Genomic DNA, 19,760 nt, shown 5'->3' on the forward strand with positions numbered 1-19,760 from the left:
GCATGCGCGTAAAGGTCCACGCATCAGAGATCAAATATGGCCGCCGAACATTAACAGAATTCTCGTGTAATTTAATTTCAACGGTTTCTGCAATTAATAGTCGCGTATAATTACGTTGAACGTTAAGTATTTTGGCCTCGTTAAATAAAAAAGTATGTTTTTCGTTAATGGCATGAAAGGCTAATTCTGACGCTGCTGAACGAGAAGCACGAACAGAGGCTTCGTGTTGATTTACACGGATATTAAGAGAAAACCGCGTGGAACCCTGATAAGACGAGTCGCAATCACCGCAAGAAATGTTGTATACTAGATCATTAATTTGTGTTGCGAACGCCGAAAGAACCGAGCGATTGTTCAGTATAGTGTGTAACTTCCGTATAGGCCTAGCTATAATTTTAAATTCGGTATCTTTAAAGAATCTGTTAAGCTGTTTGTGCCACTGTTCAACATATGGGACAGAAATAAAGTATTTTTTGATATTACTATTGTTGATTGGTGCAGTATTTTGTATCCTATCCTTAGCTTGTACCCTAATTCGATTTATTGTGTTAATGGGATAACCCCTGTTCACGAATCTGCTAGTTAATATTTGTATTTCTGAGTCCAAAGCAGAATCCGTCGTTGAATATTTATAGGCATTTAGAAATTGATTAAAGATAATCGATCTTTTGTAGGTGAACGGGTGGTAGCTATTATAATGTAGAAGCATACCGGTGTTTGTGGGTTTTCGATAGATGCTAAATTGTATTTTGTTCGAGTCCCGGGTAAGCGTGAAATTTAGAAAGTTTAATGATTTAGTATCCGTATCTTCCCTTTCCAATGTAAATTTGAGTCTAGAATGAATATTGTTAAACGAATGTAAAATGTCTTGGATAGTACTACTATCGGTAATAACTAGAACATCGTCTAAATATCTCCCATAGTATGTGATACGGGGACGAAAAGGTGTCAAATGTATCTGCTCAATCGTTGAGATATAGATCTCTGACATTAAGCCACTCAGGCTCAAACCCATTGGTAATCCAAAAATTTGTTTGTACACCTTGTCTCGAAAGGTGATGTAGTTAGCCTCAACTAATAGTTTAATTAAGTGAAAAATCTCCTTTATAGGCAGCTTCGTATAATTAATCGGTGTCGAGTTTTTATTTAACATATCCCAAATAATATCTAATGTGTATTCAACGTTTACATTCGTATATAACGAGGTAATATCTAGTGAGAATAAATTGTCATTGTCGCCGAGTCTACAGTCTTTAAGATTATTAAATAATGTATCGTAATTCTTAATCCCAAATTGTATAACCTGTCTAAAAGGTTTTATAATGTTATATACATGTGTGGCTAAGGCTGAAAATGCCGAGTTCCTGTAGGAAACAATAGGTCGAATCGGAAATCCAGGCTTGTGTAATTTTACCTGACCAAAAAGTGCAGGAATATTGTATGTTCTGGACTTCAATTCCTTCAACTGAACCATAGTAATGTAGTCGTTTTTACGATATGTGGTTAACGTTTTAATGTATTGATTTACCAAATTGGTAAACAGAGTCGGGTCCACTTCACAATAAGTGGAGGTATCAGACACAACTGAATCTAACTTATTAATATAATCATGTTTATCTAGTATTACCACTGTATCTCCTTTATCCGCCCTCTGTATAATAATGTCCTTATTTTCTCGAAGTTCTCGTAAAGCTGAACTGTCATGTGTATTCAATTTAGGAAGTCGCGTTTCTTTTATGTTATTCACTACTTGGTTAACTTGTTGAATAAATACATCTTTTTGTGGAACACTACGAAGTCCAAATTCAATATCAATTACGCATTGTTTTTTTGGCAGCTTTCGAGGTGGTAAATTATAATTTAATCCTTTGGATAAAAGTGAAATCTGGTCCTGCGATAGTGTACACGAGGAAAGATTTGTAACCTGTTGATGTGTCGGTTCGTTGGATACTGGGTGAGGGGGGTGTTCGTGCACTAGCTGACATATGCTGTGGTAGCACGTTGTGTGTGTGTGAAGGGGATGTCACCCAACTGGTATGAACTTGGTCGCAAGCCCGGTACAATGTGTTAGAATTCGCATGAACGTGTCTTGAACTATTCGATAATGTTTGCAACTTATTAACGTGTCTGTTTTTTATTTCTGAGGCTTGTGCTTCCCGTCGCAAATCTATGGAGGTCTTCAATACAGACCAATCGTTCGGATGTAGATCATTTTTTAATTTATCGCGAAGCTTCCTAACCTGGGAAAGGTATTTTTGTTTATCCGAATATCGAGATTTTAAGGCAAGCTTAACAATATTACGTGATGTCGCCAGTGATAGTTGTTTTATGCCTGAAATTTTTTGATTTAAATTCACCCTGGCAAACTTCGGAACGATGTTGTTTTGAAGGCAATATTTTAGGAAAGAAATATGGTAACTTTGGGCCGAGTACCTTAGTGTAGATTTAATGTAATTTTGTACCAAGCCATTCAAAAAATCTCCCATAATTGTGTGTATCGATTGTATACTAATTGTACATTGTATACATTGTCAGCTTCAGGAAGGAAAATCGTTTTGAATATTTTCGTTAGATTCTTTTAATTGCGTTAATTTGAATTTTAATTGTTTTGAATTGATTTTGAATTGTGTTAAATTGATTATTTAATTATTTATAATTTACTTTAATTATTTATATTTTACTTTAATTATTTATATTTTACTTTAATGTACCGGTAAGTTGTCGATTTTTTCGTTTTTTCCGTTTTAATTTCTGGAGGGTATCATACGGAAGTGTTCCACGTACTATATTGAGGTAAACTCCTCTTATTAATTTACTAATAACTATTTCATGAATTCCTCTAATGCTGTGGGCATCCTGGGGTATAAACCGGAAATTTATTTCACTCATTCACATAAAAGACACCGTTGAGGGAAGAAGAAGTGGGTCCCCCACTGCTTCTTCCTCCTCATAGGAGTTTTTATTTTTTTTCGGAAACAGTAATTTAATTCTTAAAATAATTTGATTGTTATTAAAATGCTAAACAGACACTGAAAAGTAAAGCATCGAATAATTACATAGTATTCCTAGTTACCTACAGTGCACCTCCAGCTTCCAGCCGTACTCTATCGCACTCCCAGCAATCAGTGGATTCTCCGCTCTACACGACAAATATTTGCCATTGTCTTCGCTGGAGGGGGTCAGGGTGATGACGCTCGTGGTAACATTTCCATCGACGGATATGTTGTCTTTCAGGGCTTTCACTCTGGCTGTCCCTTTCCACCACGAAATGATGGCCGGAGGTCGTGAACCTGTAGCTCGACAGACAAGCTCGACGGTTTTCTGCGACGACAGTGGCTGGCGATCCCCTTCGATCATGACATCAAGGGGTCTGACTAAGGGAGAAGAAAACGTATCATTCAGTACCAGAACTCTAAAATGTCACTATTAAAACACGCGTTCTGCGCTGTCGTGCCCATTTTATTTACAACCGACCCACTTTGCGGTTTTTCCTTCGGGAATGGAATTTACCGTCCGATAATTGTTCGCACTTCGCCCTCGAAAGCCGCACCTTAAAACGGTATGCTCCCTCGGATACAGGCGCGATGCGAATTGGAAAAAAATGTGAAATAAAAGCGCATATTTCTCGATTCAGAGGACACCGTTCAGTTCAAAGTTAAACAAATTAAGTCCGACGTAAATGCAAAAATAATTGTATTTTGACGCACCATGAGATCGGCAAAAAGACAACTGTGTGAGGAGTGGCTCAGATCATGTGGACTACACAGCTTGGCAACTCGACACCTTAGAGGCTTTCTCGAAATAGGACTACGAGGCTGGGAAAACTCACATTAAATAACTAAACTTCACAATAAACTAGTACTTGAAAATATTTTAATACTGTCAACTCCTTTCTCTCAACAGAGAGAAAGGAGACTGCCTTCTCCGAAAGATACAATGGTGCAGTCAGAAAAGAACTGGATGCAGCGAAGAACTTTGATATTATATACTTGAATCTTAGAAAGGCTTTTGATACTGTTGCACATGGAAGACTGCGGCACAAATTGGAGCAGTGTGACATTGGAGGCAAATTGCTGCTATGGATAAAGGGGTGGTTGAGGGGGAGAAGACAGAGAGTGGTAATCAATGGACACTGCTCATCGTGGACTAATGTTATTAGTGGAGTCCCTCAGGGCTCAGTGTTGGGTCCATTATTGTTTTCTGTATTTATAAATAATATTGATGATGGTATATCCAGCTTAATGTCCGAGTTTGCAGACGATACAAAGGTTGGCAGGGTTGGCAAGGACACTACTGAAACTATGCTGCTGCTGCAACAGGATCTGGAAATATTGAGCAGATGGGCTGAGGGATGGCAAATGAAGTTTAACATTGACAAATGTAAAGTACTACATATGGGAAGCAGTAACCTCAGGGTGACGTATCAACTCTGTGGTACTACATTGACAGTGGTAGAGAATGAAAAGGACCTGGGGGTAATTGTGCAGGCAGATATAAAATTCTCTGAGCAGTCCAGACGGGCTGCAAGAGTAACTCATTGTGTCTTATCAATGATATACAGGAATTTTTCTAGCAGGGATAAGGAGGTGATTATTCCCTTGTATAAGGTAACGGTCAGACTACACCTTGACTACTGTATATAGGTCTGGAGGCCTCATTTCAAGAAGGATGGAGAGCTGCTGGAACGAGTACAGAGAAGGGCAACAAGATTATTGAATGGAACAAAGGCTTGCTCTTAGCAAGAAAGGCTTAAGTTTTGCAAATTACAGTATCTGGAGAGTAGGAACAGGCGAAGTTGTCGGATAGAGGTGTATAAAGCCTTGGATGGTTTGAGCATGCTCAATGCCGATGGGATTCTTCCTTTTGCTTAGAATAATCACCTGAGAGGGCATAAATTCAGATTGAGGAAAGACAGACGTAGGATAGACGTGTGGAAATTTGCCTTTAGTCAGCGGGTAGTTGGCTGGTGGAACCGACTTCCATCCCTTGTTGTGGAAGTTGATAGCCTAAATAAATTTAAGGCTCAGCTGGACAGGTATTTCGAACCAACGGAGGGGGTGAAGTGGAAGGGGATTTTTTTTGGCTGATGCTGCATAAGCTTGCTTTCTTGCATCATATGCCTCTACTAATGCTAGCCGAGTGGTCAGGAGCGAGAGTGCATAGCACGCGTTCCTTGAATGACCGGGGTTCAAGCCCGTGACTACTATACATTTATTGGCGATTTATTGTAAACTCTACCGACTTGGTTGTCGTGCCGGAGTATAAACAGAAAATTTATTTATTTTTAATGCTAATACCAGTGGGTGTCAACAAATGAATTACTAGTGGAGAACTTCCACAAATTATCCTCACTTACACTCACTAATTATTATATTAAACAGATATATACAATACTTTTTTAATATGCTTAGAGTCTCTGAATTAGTGAGAACCAAGAAAGCAATATATAACATACATCTTTACAATAACAAATAACATAAATGTTGTCAATAGTAATTGGCCAAAATCAATGCAACATTAATTAACATAAATCAACACAATAGCAATCCAAATAAGTCAACACAATAACAATTAACTTAAATCTTCTGCTTACACTTAAACCTTTTGCCTTTTGTGAAGTAAATTCCCAGAAGAAGCTGAATTTCTTAGCTGAGTCCTCAATATGAAAACTGATCTTGAGAAGGTTTGCAGAGCAGTAAAGTTATTATGGTCTTCAACTAAGATATTTACATTGTTCTCCAATAAGTTTGAGAAAGCAGAAATTAAATCCGTTCTAAGTTGAGAGTACAATGGACAGTTCAGAAGTACATGAATCCACGTTTCATATTCGCTACATGTGCAGTACGGATTAGGCCCAAGGCCACGCTCAAATAACTTAGCCTGGAGGGACCCATGCCCTGTTAGCAGTTAAGAAGTTGTAATAGAAGGTCTAAACCACGAAATAACTCCATGGGTTGTTGAGAATTCCACTTGAGCAATATACTTTCTTGTTACAAGCTTAAATTCGCTCTCATCCCATCTTTTTTGCCAGACAACAGTAAATTCCTTCCAAAGCCTTTTCTTCTCCCTTTTAAAGTCGCTGGCTGGTCAGTCGTAATTCCAAGCATTGTTTTAGACTGTCCTTTTTTTAGGTAGTAAATCAAACCCCGAAACTATGAGATTACACATTGTAATCTCATTGATTCCTGTACGATTCCTGTATATAAATATAGGGGAATCGTACCACCAAGTATTTGGAGTGCGCTGTTTGAAACAGCCATTGGAATATTATTGATCGTCAAAAGAACTGATCTTTGGGTGGAAATAAGTTTCTGTTTCACTTTTACCTTTGATACTTTTTGGTACCAAACACTTGCTGCATATGATATAATAGGTAAAAATATGGTTTTATAATAAAGGTTCAAATTTTTCTTTGATAATCTCCACTCTTTCCTTGAGACTTTGATAACTGAGGCTGTGAAAAAACGGATTTTGTCCCTGAGTTTTGACACATGAGACAGAAAACTGAGTTTATCATCTGAGGTGATTCCCAAATACTTAGTTTGCGATACATATCGTATTTGGGTATTATTTAGCGGATTCTGACCGGTCTGTTGTGGCTAAAATGGTTCTTAAAAGTCATAAAACTGGTTTTACTGGGGGATATTTTCAGTTTGTTGACTGAAAATATCCCCCAGTATAGCCCATGATGACTGAAAATATCCCCCAGTATAGCCCATGACATCAAGTCAATCAAGATAGGCTGAATTTTCTCTTCAGTTATTTTCCTTGTGTTTCCATCAGCAACGATCACCAAATCAACCGCATACTCCCGCATGTTCCTGCGTTAACCATTGATTCAGCACAGCGTTCCAGAGGAGAGGTCCCAACACTGATCCTTGGGGGCATCCACTTGAAATCTGAGCCCCGTACGTAAGATTCTTAGTATTAAAATCAGTTTATTTCCCAAGAAACCTTGGGTCACCTCGGGACGGCTCTGTGCCAGAAGGGTGTGAATATTTACAGACTAAGGTGCGAGGAACACATGTACAATAAATAAGAGTACATGTGTGTTCGACCCGAGACATATACAGGATTGAATATACAAAATATACAATAATATACAAAAAAATACAGTAATATACAAAAATACAAAAAATACAGTAATATACAATAATATACAAAAAATACAGTAATATACAAAATATATAATTGCATGAAGACAGAAAGTCTTTGTCAAATATCAATAGGCAAGTTAAAAAAAAAAAAAAAAAACGTCAGTCGTGTCCAGGAGCAGGTGAGTATCATAGATTCATTATCTGGTAGCAGTTCTTGAGGATTTCCTTCCTGTTGGGCTTGTCTTCATAGAACCTATCAGGGTGGATCCTAAATTTATTGAAAATCCGATAACAATTGGCTGGAAACATATTCCTCAGGGAATCAATGTTTTGCCACCACCTTAATATGTCTGTCGCTAAAGTACGATCGCATAACACTGTAGATATACGCATCGCACTCTGCGGATCTCAAGCTCCTGAAGGCACTTCAAGAGCTTGAGTTCCACCAAGAAGTGTCAAACGGGCCCTGAAAGTCCACAAACAGAGCGAGTACGTATTTAGCAGGTGAGTTGGACACATACTTGGTCAGAAGATTTATAGCGTCTTCGGTCGACCGTCCTTTCTTGAAGCCGTATTGTGCTTCGGAACATAACTGAAGATCTTCTAGCATTTTTTGGATTCTTGGGGCTAACATTCGCTCAAACAATTTCCCCAGGTTTGCTAAAAGCAAAATAAGTCTGTTGGCCCGTGGATCTGATATTAATTTCTCAGGCTTGTGCAGTATCTTTAGTAGAGCTATTTTCCATTAACGAGGAAATATTCCTACTAGTAAACACTTATTCATCAGATTTAAAAGAATGTGTGGAAAAAATTCAAAACAATTTAAATATGACTGTGTTCTCAATCAGGTCATTACCGGCGCATTTCTTACAATTGAGCTTTGCCACAGCAGAGCCATATCATATTTGGCTCTGCTGTGGCAATGAATGGCTAGATTCGGGTGAATCTAGATTCGATATATCTTTGTGGAATAGGTTGTTAATTATGGAATCCACCGTAGACATCCAGTCTTGAGTCTCTTGATCATCTACTTTAACTGTGTTATAAACATCTCCGCAAGCCATTTTGTTCCTTAATATCCGGTAAAGCAAGCCCCACGGTTCTTTATTTCCTATATCCGCTACAAAATTTTTCCAACAAGTTTCTTTTGAGTTGGAAATTGCCTTTTGATAGTTTTTCCTTAGAGTACTGTAAGCTTCCTTGAAGTTCCGACATCCTCGGCAGAAAGATGCCTATGTCGCTGGAATTCTTTTATAGCCTGTTGAACTTGCTTTCGCAGGTTACTTAAGTCTGAAGACCACCAAGGAACAGAAGTTCTTATTGTCTACTTTCTTTTGGCTGAGTACTCCATTGCCAAATACAGGTGGGTCTGGACGAAATTTATAAATTCCATTGCCGTCATAGCGTTTAAACTATCTAACATCTGCAGAGAAAATAGTGAGATGGTAATCTCTGAATTTGTTCCATTTAATGGTATTCATTGAGAAACGTTTGAGATCGTGCGGCTGTGAATCATTATATTGCTGTCGAGGCTCAAACCAAATGCAATAGCGCGATGGTCGCTATTCACAAGGTTTGGAATAATATCTCAGTCAGTTAGAATTTCATCTATTTTAATCGTGGTAAGAGTGAAATCTATGTTTGATTCGCCATTCACAGTAGAGAATGTGAACGGCTTGTCAGGCAAGTTTTGCACACTTAAGTTGTAAGATGAAATTAAATCCTCGAGAGCTAATCTTCTAGGGTCGGTAAAACCGCTGTTATTATAAGATTTTAGAAGCGAAATTAGTACATATATTGTCCAAACGATGGAGAGTCAATTGTATGTCTTCACTAGGCGGACAGTGAACAGATGCAATGTAAAAATTTATGAAAGGGGTAGAAATCATTAAACAGGTCACAGTGGCCGTGCACAGACCTGTAACGTTGGTAACAACCAGATCATTGTTTATAACAACTATGGCACTTTTTGGAGGTATGTCAAGCGAATGAATAATTCTTGCTGACGTGGGAAAACCCATAACTTTGTGGGCACCTGCAAAGAATGAAAAGGTTCCTATATGCAAATAATATCAAAATTATTTTCAAATGGTGTTATTCTAATCTGATTCATTGCCACTCTGCAGCGCTGACAATTTATCTGAAGAACTTTTATCCCCTCATATATAATATTACCTAAAATTAGATTCTTATCGGCCAACGCTGTTGCTGAATTTGAACCATTATCACTCATTTTTGGTTCTGCTGTCCGTAAGTTGTACTGCTTTTAAATATTCTGGACACTTGGCATCACTTACTGAATGATTGTAATCTCTACCACGTCTCTTGCAGTTGATACATTTTGGAGAGTCTTCTTTATGGGGACAATCTCCGTAGACATGACCACCTCTGCACAGTGTCCATAAGAAACTGACTTATGCAAACAAAATTGTGCCGAGTGGCCATAACGGAAACACTTGCTTACAATCGTAAACTTACGGAATCTGTGTGATGTAAATCCTAGATAGATTCTATCGCTATCTAAAATATACCGCATCATGCGAGGACTGCATTGAACCATCCAATTAACCACATTTGCACCCGATCCAGAACTAAATCTTAAAGTCACCTCGTCTTTAACTTCATCTTGCGAGGAACCATAGTCTTTTAAGTTTTTAACGCAAAGATCATCAAGTATTTCCTCATTAGCATATTCACAAGGGACACCATATATTAACACTGTTGGATCAGATAACCGAGGTTTCTCCATTGTAAGAGCTATCTCTTTCAAAGCACAAACAGAACAGATCCTATTAGCATCCACCAAATTTGTGGTCTCCACAAGGATCCCCCTATTCCTAAGGAGACGGATACCTTTTACTTTCATCTCCTTGTGGTCACGCTTAATGACTTGTGTCACTTTCTGCTTTAAATCCGGACTCGAACTCAAGGAAGAGTCCTCAGTAGGCCTAAAAATAATTAGATTCTGGGGATCAGCCACACCTCTAGGAATTGATAAGGATCTAACCCGACTTGTACTGTCAGTCCTCTGTTTTGATCTTGGTTTATTCTGGTTGACAACAGGATCAACCAACTTGAGATCCTGCCGCACTATCTCTGCATAAGACTTCTTATGAAATTCAATCTGGCAATCTAACATTTCTTTTATCTGAGAAGCACTCTCCCCAGATCCCTAGCGCGTACCTTAAGGCGCTCATTGTCCACAACCAAAGCTGTGGTCACTGCCTCCTCGTCAGCCCAGAGACCATAAATTCAATTAGACGCTGGTTTTGTTATTTTACTTGAATCTTTAGACATTATTTCTCCTAAAGCCCTTCTTATCTTAGCCAATGTCACATACACCTCCGAGGCATGTAATGATCCTCCGAGGTTCAAACCATCTATAAAAGAAATCTCTTGGTCCTCGCTACTACAAACATTAACTATTTTCTCCCCTGTATCACTTGGGGAATCAAGAACTGCATAGCCCTCACTGTTCTTGGCTGTACCAGCTGGAACTTCTTTAACGAGAGACTGGCTGTTCTTATCTTCTTCATCATTCAAAGTGTTATTTTTATCCAATTTTATTTAAAGTTTAGTTTTGTATTTTTACCCTTTTGTAACAGTTTTCATTTCCTTTTACCTTTACGCTTTACTGGTGTCTGAAAAGATTCTTTGTTAGGAGACACCTGTTTTGTTGCAAAATCAGCAGAAGAAGAATATGCATCAGAAGAAGATGAATATGTTTCAAATTCCTGGGACAAAAGTAATATCGCGGTCTTCTTCTGACATTATGTTTATTAAACAAGTAATTCAGAAGACAACAACCAATTAATTTCAATGTTTAACAATATATGTCTATCTAGACGCTTTACCCGACCCGGGATGAAATCTGCATAAGAGTTGAAGAATTCATCAAGGTTGGTTTACGGGTCTCAGCCCCTAACGGACAGGGGGCGTCACAAAATTATTTATAAAATGAGTAATTTCAAGTAGATTCTTTTCCTCCAAAGTAAGATGCTCAACTCCAAAATGAAGAGAGTTATAGCCACTTTACATTTCTTTAAAAGTAGCCCAAAATTAGCCCCATGTTAACCTACGGGACTTTTCCGAAATGTAAATGTGAAATCTAACTAATAAAGACTGATATATTCCAGTATATAGTGACTTATAAATATTTAATGGCTTCTCCCTAAAGGGGACTACCGCAAAGCCAGGATTTCCAAGGCAATAAGATAAAAGTCTCCACTTTGCGTAATGTTATTTCAACGGGACAATGTAAAGTCTATGGGAATTTTCACAAGGGAAAATCCTCTATGGTAAGCCTATGAGGCTACAGTCTACATATGTCGCTCTTAGAGTTCGAAGACAATTTCCAAACACCGATATCTTGTGTGTCTCTTCAATATCTCCAATAAAATTTTATCCTATGACTCATCGAAGTTATCTCTATCCATGTCACATATTTTATAAATGTAACTACTCTTTAAACCACGCTTATATATTAAAAACAGGAGCACAATTCCATAAGCATTTAACAAAACCATCAATACGCCACCTACCAAACTTAAATCTATAGGAGGAAATACTCGTACATCGCAAAGGACCCCGGAGTGACAGATAACACATGTCGACGATGACACCTGGACTGAGAAACAATCCAGCACATCACCATCTCCCTCTGTGTGGTTAATCTGGTATGAAGGATAATCACCGAGACGGAGTAAACACAAACAGAAGCAACCAGCTTGCCAGGATAGTTCATCAGAAGCAAGCGTAAAATTACCACTTGATTAAAGAAAGTGCACTGTATTTAAAGTACTGACCTCTGGCCGTACTATTTACCCCTACTCACAAACTAACTGGGACTGTGCCATAATAACAGACAAGACAAGACGCAAAATGGACCAAACATGCCCTTACCTAACATAATTCATATCAAGAAGAAGGAAAGGGCTAACCGCCTGATCGACATAACTGTGCCCAACACCAGCGACTTCCAGAAAACCTAGGAGGAAAAAATTTGAAGGTACACAGATTTATAACAGGAATACAGAGAAATGTGGAATATAAAACAAGTAATTACCATCACGATCACCATGTCAACCAGTGGCATGGTGCCAAAGAGCCTCGATAAAAACCCTCGTGGGTAGCACAGTTGATAAAATCGCTGTCCTCCCCAGATTGGGTAGGAAAGACCTGAGTTCGTGTCCCGTCGACGAAGAGAGGAACTTTTATTGGCTTTTTTCACAAAGTGGTTGAGATAGTCGGTCTTAGGCGAGGGTAGAATGGTTTTTTCCTCCATGCAACTCGGCAATTTTGTCCAGAACACAAAAAATCGACCTCAGAACACACGCAATTTACAGAGAAAAAAAAAAAAAAAAAAAACACTGAGCATTATGGCCTTAGTTACTGATGCAACTAAAACCCTATTACAACAACAACAACAACAACAAGAACCTAGCAGCCTTAGGCCTCCCAGAGAACATTTAAATGGAACTCCAGAAAGCCGCGATCATGAACACCAATAGGACAGTAAGAGAGTTCCTCGACTAAATAATAATAATAACGGCACACAACGAACCACCCTATGCACTTCGTACCACTTCCCTTTATAGGGTGGAAAATCCATCCCGTGAAAGAGTAAAAGTTTTTATAATGCATGTAATAATAAAAGTAATTTTCATGTAGCAGCAGTTTGACAAGCTCGTAATCTGGAGGAACAAGAGAGATCCATTCAAAAAATGCAGGGTTCTTTCGCTGTTTCAAAGGCTCCCTAAACTTTTATATTAATTTGTTTAGTTCTGTAAGACCGATAGGTCAGAAATAATCCCGCAGTGAGCCATCAACTCCAATGCCACAGTTAAATGAAAAACAGAAAGAGATTCTCTTTAATTAATTTCCGAAGAAGCATCTGACACCAAATACCTAAGCTTGACCACTTTTCTAAGTAATCTGGAATCCCTTTCAATTATTTCTTTTCGACTTGGCTACTTCGAACGATCTTTCCCCCTCCCCATTCCTTCGAGTGTATCAATCGTTGGCGGAATCCATGAATCCCTAGATCTTCTTCGTGGGCGAGATAAAAATTGATTAATGCTTTCTGAGCACCGGCAGGATGAAAGGTATCCCTCAAATTGCGCTTACGACCCAGCGAGTCTTTTGACAACGTTTTATTTTTCAGAGGACGTACGCATGCATTGATTTTGGGTCACGCTTTACTTGTGCTTTCATTAGAAAGAGAAAATAATGGATGTCGGAATTCAAAGAGCCGCCTCGGGACAAAGACGTTTGTAATATTGCAAAAAACAACTGTGTTACAGTGCTGAAGCTCGACGTGCTGGCGACATGAACGCATCTCTGTAAACAGCTTCCGGAGAGAACAAGAATACGTTTCTCAATGTTTTTCTTCTGGTTATAATAGAGACTATTATACGAGGTGTGACAGAAAGAGAAACGAGACTACACCAATAAAACTTATCGTTGGAAACACAGAAATCAAAAGTTTCCTCTTTTAAAGTACTGTCCAGCACACTTCTGCATTTTCGTATTCCATGCTTAGCCCTCCCAGTAGCACAGTGGTTACAATCACCAAAAGAGTAGGGGCTCGATTTGCGTCAATGTGAATGAATTATTCGGTGACGTAGAACTGGATCCACGCAAAGGGAGTTTATCGGGTGTTGTTTGTAGTCAACAATCATCAAGATGCTCATTGGTCATGTCTACTTTGTTAATTTCGATTTCTGTGAAGCACTGGAAAGTGTCCAAGATTTTGCCCAGACACAACAGGGGATGAAAGTTAATGATGAAAGCTTTGTCAATTAGTTCGGCTCTGGATAGGCGGTGCAAGGCTTAGGATTTTTCCGAGTGTGGTCTGTGATTGTAAAGAAAAATTCTTAACAGGGGGTTACACACATATTATTTAGTGCAAATTATCACGTCTATACCCAGTAAATTAACCGAAGTTATCACAGTGGCCTCGTTTCATATCGTGAATGCCTTCACAAAGATCTGCTCTCCGGTTCCACTTCGAATAAGTAACAACAATCTTTCTCTGTCATATTTCCCATAGTGAGAGGCTTTTGACCTGAATTTTTATTGAGTGGATTATTGAGTAGGTATCCCATGATTTCTGTCCACTCAATGGATAGAAATCATGGGATACCTACCTAGTAACGGGTAGGCTCACCTTTCGCCCGGATAATTGCAGTCTCCCGTGAGGCATTGAGTCCACTAGTTCACGAAAGCGTTCCATAAGTATTTCCATCCATACTTGCTGCAACGCTGTCCATAATTCCGTGGCATTCCTGAGTGGAGGATCCAAAGCTTGAACAGACCTTTCCACAGCATCGGAAAAATGCTGCACAGGGTTCATGTCTGGTGAACGGGGTGGCCCTTATTTGAAGACAAAATCTGCGGAATGCTCTTCGAACCATGTTCTAGGGATTCTACTGTTGGCTTTCGTGGCTAGCAGACGTGCCTATTAGAGCTCTTCACAGCGACATTAAAGAAGTATAGATAAGTGGGGATTAAAGCATGATTAGTAAAGTAGAGCAGGAATTCAAAGGCTTTTTAGTATATTGTAATTTTATTTAATAAGATTTTTCCCCGTAATAGTGTGACTAATTTCTTATTATAATATAAATATAATTTTTTGAAAGTTTGTTTTATTAATAATTAGAAAATTTCATAATGGTTATTACAAGATCCGACTTGAACACTTCGTCAGAGTGTTCAAGACGGACCTTGTAATAATGACTCAAACCATGACTCAAACGGAAATAGCCGAAGGCGATTTCCGGGAGAGTCATGATTTTATCCTTTGCAGAACCTGTGGCATGTTTTCCATGGTCGACCTAGTGGATAATCGTAGCTCACTTGGAGATTCTTTTCTTTGTCACCGTTGTAAGGAGTGCATCGCTCTTAAGTTACAATTTGGTGCATTGCTAGAACAATTTGAGTCCCTGAAAAAACTGGTGCTTTCCCTCGGGAGTAACTGGCAGCTTGTCTGGGACCCAAGACTCTAATAACCTACCAAGTGATGCACTGCCGATTCGGGGCCCAGAACAGAATAACCAAGTGCAAACTACTCTGGTTCAAGAGGACTAAGTTCAATTAGGAGACTCCATTGTCAGGGAAACGAGAAATATTTTTTGTAATAAGGATAGGTCGACTAGAACCAGAATAGGTCTGCCGGGAGCAACTTTTAATTATGTCACCAACAGACTATCATATTTTAAGGGGAGGGGGATATTATTATTCATGAGGGACTAATGATATTAAGCATACACGATCTGACGATTTGTTAGACAAATATAGGACCATGCTGAAGAAATGTCGCGAGTTAGGTCACAATATCTATGTATCAGCAATTCTACCCACACACGTTAGGAGAGATTATATGCCGAAAGCCTTGTGGATTAACTCAAGACTTTAAGGACTCTTCAAGGCTTCTGGGAGAAATTTCTATCAGCTTGGTAGGTAGAATGAACTTGTTTCGTCGAGACGCTATACATTTAAACAAAGGTGGTGAAACAGGTTTTGCCAGTATTATTGAGGATACCTTAAAAGTTCATGGAAATTGCTAGTTTGGAGGACAAGAGTAATATAGATAGACGTTTATCTGATAATATTGATCAAATTAACTTTTGCACATACCTCAAGAGTATTTGTTTATTACCGCAACAAAACACAATAGCATGATAGTCTGAGGGCAAAAGCGCTTGAAATAGCGGGCAACACTGCCACGGAAGAGAGCTTAAATAACTTTAAGGGGTGCGTCAGGGTACTTAACTATACAAGAACACTTAAGTCTTAATTGTCTGTACAGTCATGTCAGAAGTGTTGTCAATAAAATGAGAATTCGAACTGCTCGTTAGGACAAGTAACGCTGGCATAATAGGGTTTATAAAAACGAGGTGCCACCCGGAGATAGGGGGTTATGAGTTTGTAGCCTGAGCGTGATGAAAACTTTCCGGGATTCAGACATTTCGCATGCTAATATAGAATCTGTATGGTGTGAGATAGTTGGAAGCAAAGGTATAATGAGAGTGGAGTAATCTGCAGGCCAGGTGATTGTGAAGATTATGATGAGAGCCTCTACATGCAAATGGAATGGACAAGTAAGCGTGAATGTCTTATTATGGTGATTTCAGTTTGCCTCTAATTGATTGGAGTAAATGGGAAGGAAACTCAACAGGGGGAACAAAATTTGAAATCAACTAGATGACTGTTATTTGTATGAACATGTCAGGGAAAGTACTAGAGAAAAGAATATCCTAGACCTCATCATCACACATGAATCAGATGACATAACAGGGCTGACAGTAGAGGAACCAGTAGCAGGAAGTGATCACAGAGTTCTACGGTGAATGATAAAGAGAGAGAGAGAGAGAGAGAGAGAGAGAGAGAGAGAGAGAGAGAGAGAGAGAGAGAGAGAGAGAAAGAGAGAGAGCAGGTAATCAAAGGCAAAGGAATGGGACATAATTTCAGAAAAGGAAATTACGACGGCTTGGGCTCTGTTAACAAGGTAGATATCTCAAGAGAGCGAATACAATTGAAATATAGTATACCTTTAAAACATTAATCTCAAAAGCCCTGAATGCTTATATATCTTAAAAAACATACTCCACGAGTAAGATTCCAATTTGGATGAATAACGAAATTGCCAAATTAGTTGAGCAGAAAAAGACTGTATGGAAAAGTTACAGAGCAATAAAAGTACTGAAGCCTATAACAGCTGCAAATTGATCTAAATTATTGGACCCCCAGAAAAGGTTAAGTTTGGCAAAGGAAGATTATGAGAAATCGCTGGCAGAGAGGGGAGGAGGGATAAGGAATTCTTCACATATATAAATGCAATGAAGAGAAGAACAAACCAATCGGACCTGTATGTAGTCGACGTGGAACAGTATAAGATACCCCAGCTGAAGTTACAGATAAACTCAACAGTTACTTTGCATCGATATTTAACAAAAGAAAACCCTTTAGGTCAATGAGAAATTATGGGAGTGAAGATGAAAAAACTGTAATTAATGATGTTGAAATTTCATATGTTTAATTAATTAAAGAACTTTCATGCCTACAGGAGAGTAAGGCTCCTGCGATTGATAGCATTTACCATATAATTTTAAGGGAGGCGGCAAGTGAGTTCATTGAACTATTGAGGCTAATTATGAGAGCATCACTAGACTCGAGAGTGATTCCGTTGGAATGGAAAAGTGCCAATGGCGTCCAATACATAAGGGCGGTTCTAAGAGTGAAGGCGCCTCCGTAGCCAGGCGGGAAGGAGCAGCAGTGCGTAGTACACGCTTCTTGATTAGACCGGGGTTCGAGCCCGTGACCAGCAAAAAATACGGAGGATGCGGAAAGGTCAGGGAATGACCACCTCATATCTCGGAGCAACATGGCCTTAGTTGCTAATGCTCCTAAAAACCAAAAAAATAAAAAAATAAACAAACTAAGAGTGAAGTGGGAAATTACCGACCAGTTATTCTAACTTCTGTAGTAGGAAAAAACATGGAACTATGATCAAGAGTGGATTTCAGAATCACTTAGATAGAAATGGATTTCTGAAGGATACTCAGCATGGTTTTGTAAAGGGAAAATAATATTGAACTAATCTGGTTAGTTCAATGTTAGCTATTTTGACAGGGTCACTCAAGAGCTTGACTAATTTCGGAATAATTTCGATTTCAGCAAAGCATATAACTCAGTCCCACAAGAGAAGTTACTTTATAAGCTGCAACAGGTTGGAATCACAAGAAAAATCCTTAGATTGATAGGAGGGTGGCTTCACGACAGGAGGCAGAGGGTTGTGATAAATGGTCATTTCTCAGATTGGGTTTATGTAAGATGTGGGGTTCCCAAGGATCAGTATTAGGACCACTGTTGTTGTTGATTTTCATAAATGACATCGATTAAGGGAGAAAGAGCGTGAGGTCTAAATTTGCAGATGATGTGAAGATTGGTAGAGTAGTTGATGATCAGTGCTAAGCAGAGCTTCTTCAGAATGACCTAGATAGACTTCAGGGATGGTCAGAAAAATATGAGCTATGCTTTAATCCAGCACAGTATTGCACCTGGAGAACAGTAACCCGAAAATAACTTATACACTTGGTGGAGTTGAACTAAAGCCGGTAGTGGAGGAAGGGGACTTGGATATTACGATACGGTCAGGTGTGAAGTTCTCCGAGTATTGTAAACAGGTTGCAAGGAGGGCCCTTGGTGTCCTAACGATGATGTATTGAACAATTGCTAGTAGAGATAAGGCCGTCATAATCCCATTATCTAAGACTATTGTTAGACCACACTTGGAATACTGTGTTCAAGTATTGAGACTGCACCTAAAGAAAGACATTGAGCTTCTTGAAAGGGTCCAAAGACGGGTAGCTTGTATGGTGAAATCGGCAAAAGGGTGTCCATATGAGGAAAGACTGATTATGTGGGTTGCAGATCTTGGAATCTAGGCAGCTTAGAGGAGATTTGATTGAGGTGTATAAGGTTCCGAGAGGCATAAGCCAAATGAATGAGGACAACATTTTCACAGTTATAAATTACTTCGGAAGTAGGGACCATGATTTTAAGTTACGGGGTGGTGGGAGTAGTTTAGACTGGATTGCAGGAATTTTAAGTTTGGCCAGCGAGTTAGAAATTACTGGAATAAGTTACCTACATGGGTGGTAAACGTTGACAATCAGTGGAAATTCAAAAGTCAGCTGAATAATTACCTAAAGGAGGAGAGAAATGCATAGGTTGTCGATTTGAGAGGTGGAACAGGACTAGCTTATGTCTGCCAGGGGAAAAGGTTGATGACGTTGTAGGACAGATATCATATTTTAATGGAACAAAGGGTGATATTGTTGTACACGTTGGCAGTAATGATATTAGGAGTAGGAGATCTGTAGATTTACTTAACAAGTACAGGTCAATGTTGCAAAAAAGTCGTGAGTTAGGGTTAAATTTGAAAGTGTCTGCAATTCAGCCCAGACACGATAGCAGGGAGTATATGATGAGAGCCTTGCAAATTAATTCGGCCTTGGAGAGATTGTGCGGGCTAGAATTTTTTTCAGCCTGGTCCGTGCTGGCGAATAGGAGAGACTACTTCTACAGGGATGGGAAACCTTTAAACGGAAAGGGTGCAAGAATATTTGCTGATGCTATCAAGGCAGTGTTCGGTGGGTCGGAAAACTGCTACATTTGGGGGGAATTCACAGACTAAAAGTTTAACTGTAGCCGTAGGCAGAGCCGAAAGTGATTCTTACACTGTTTCTATTGTAATGAGCAACAGCCTAGAGAACAAGTTGCTGGAAATTTTTAAGAGCTGCTCGGTTTCATGGAACAGGTAAATACTTGGAGTGTGTTAGGGCAACAAAGAGTAAGAACAAGTGCGTGTATACTTGCATGTACACTAATATGTATGCTAGAAGTAGAGGAAATAAAATTGATGAATGTGAAATGCTGATCAAGACATCAAAGGTTGGGATATCAGATACATGGTGTCACACAGATATAATTGGAATTTGTGAGTAAAAAGTGTAGAGAAAGGATAGAGAAGACAGGAAGGGAGGAGGGGTTATGCTGTTGGTTAAGAAACACATAAAATCTAAGGAAGTACATACAGTTGCACTGTATGTGCACAGTTGCACAGTTGAACATTGCACTGTCCACAGGTGGACAGTGCAA

General features: G+C 39.1%; 1 protein-coding gene across 1 annotated transcript in view; it reads right to left on the reverse strand.

The window, feature by feature from the left end:
- The window catches only part of LOC150080029 (kin of IRRE-like protein 3), a 926,673-nt gene that overhangs the window by 310,952 nt on the left and 595,961 nt on the right, over window positions 1–19,760 (reverse strand). The window contains 1 exon segment of the mRNA XM_090381806.1: window positions 3,078–3,374. Coding sequence (XP_090237932.1) covers window positions 3,078–3,374 — 297 coding nt within the window.

This window comes from Mastigoproctus giganteus, chromosome 9 (assembly GCF_048544385.1).
Source record: "Mastigoproctus giganteus isolate SK-2022 chromosome 9, ASM4854438v1, whole genome shotgun sequence".
Lineage (NCBI taxonomy): Eukaryota > Metazoa > Arthropoda > Arachnida > Uropygi > Thelyphonidae > Mastigoproctus > Mastigoproctus giganteus.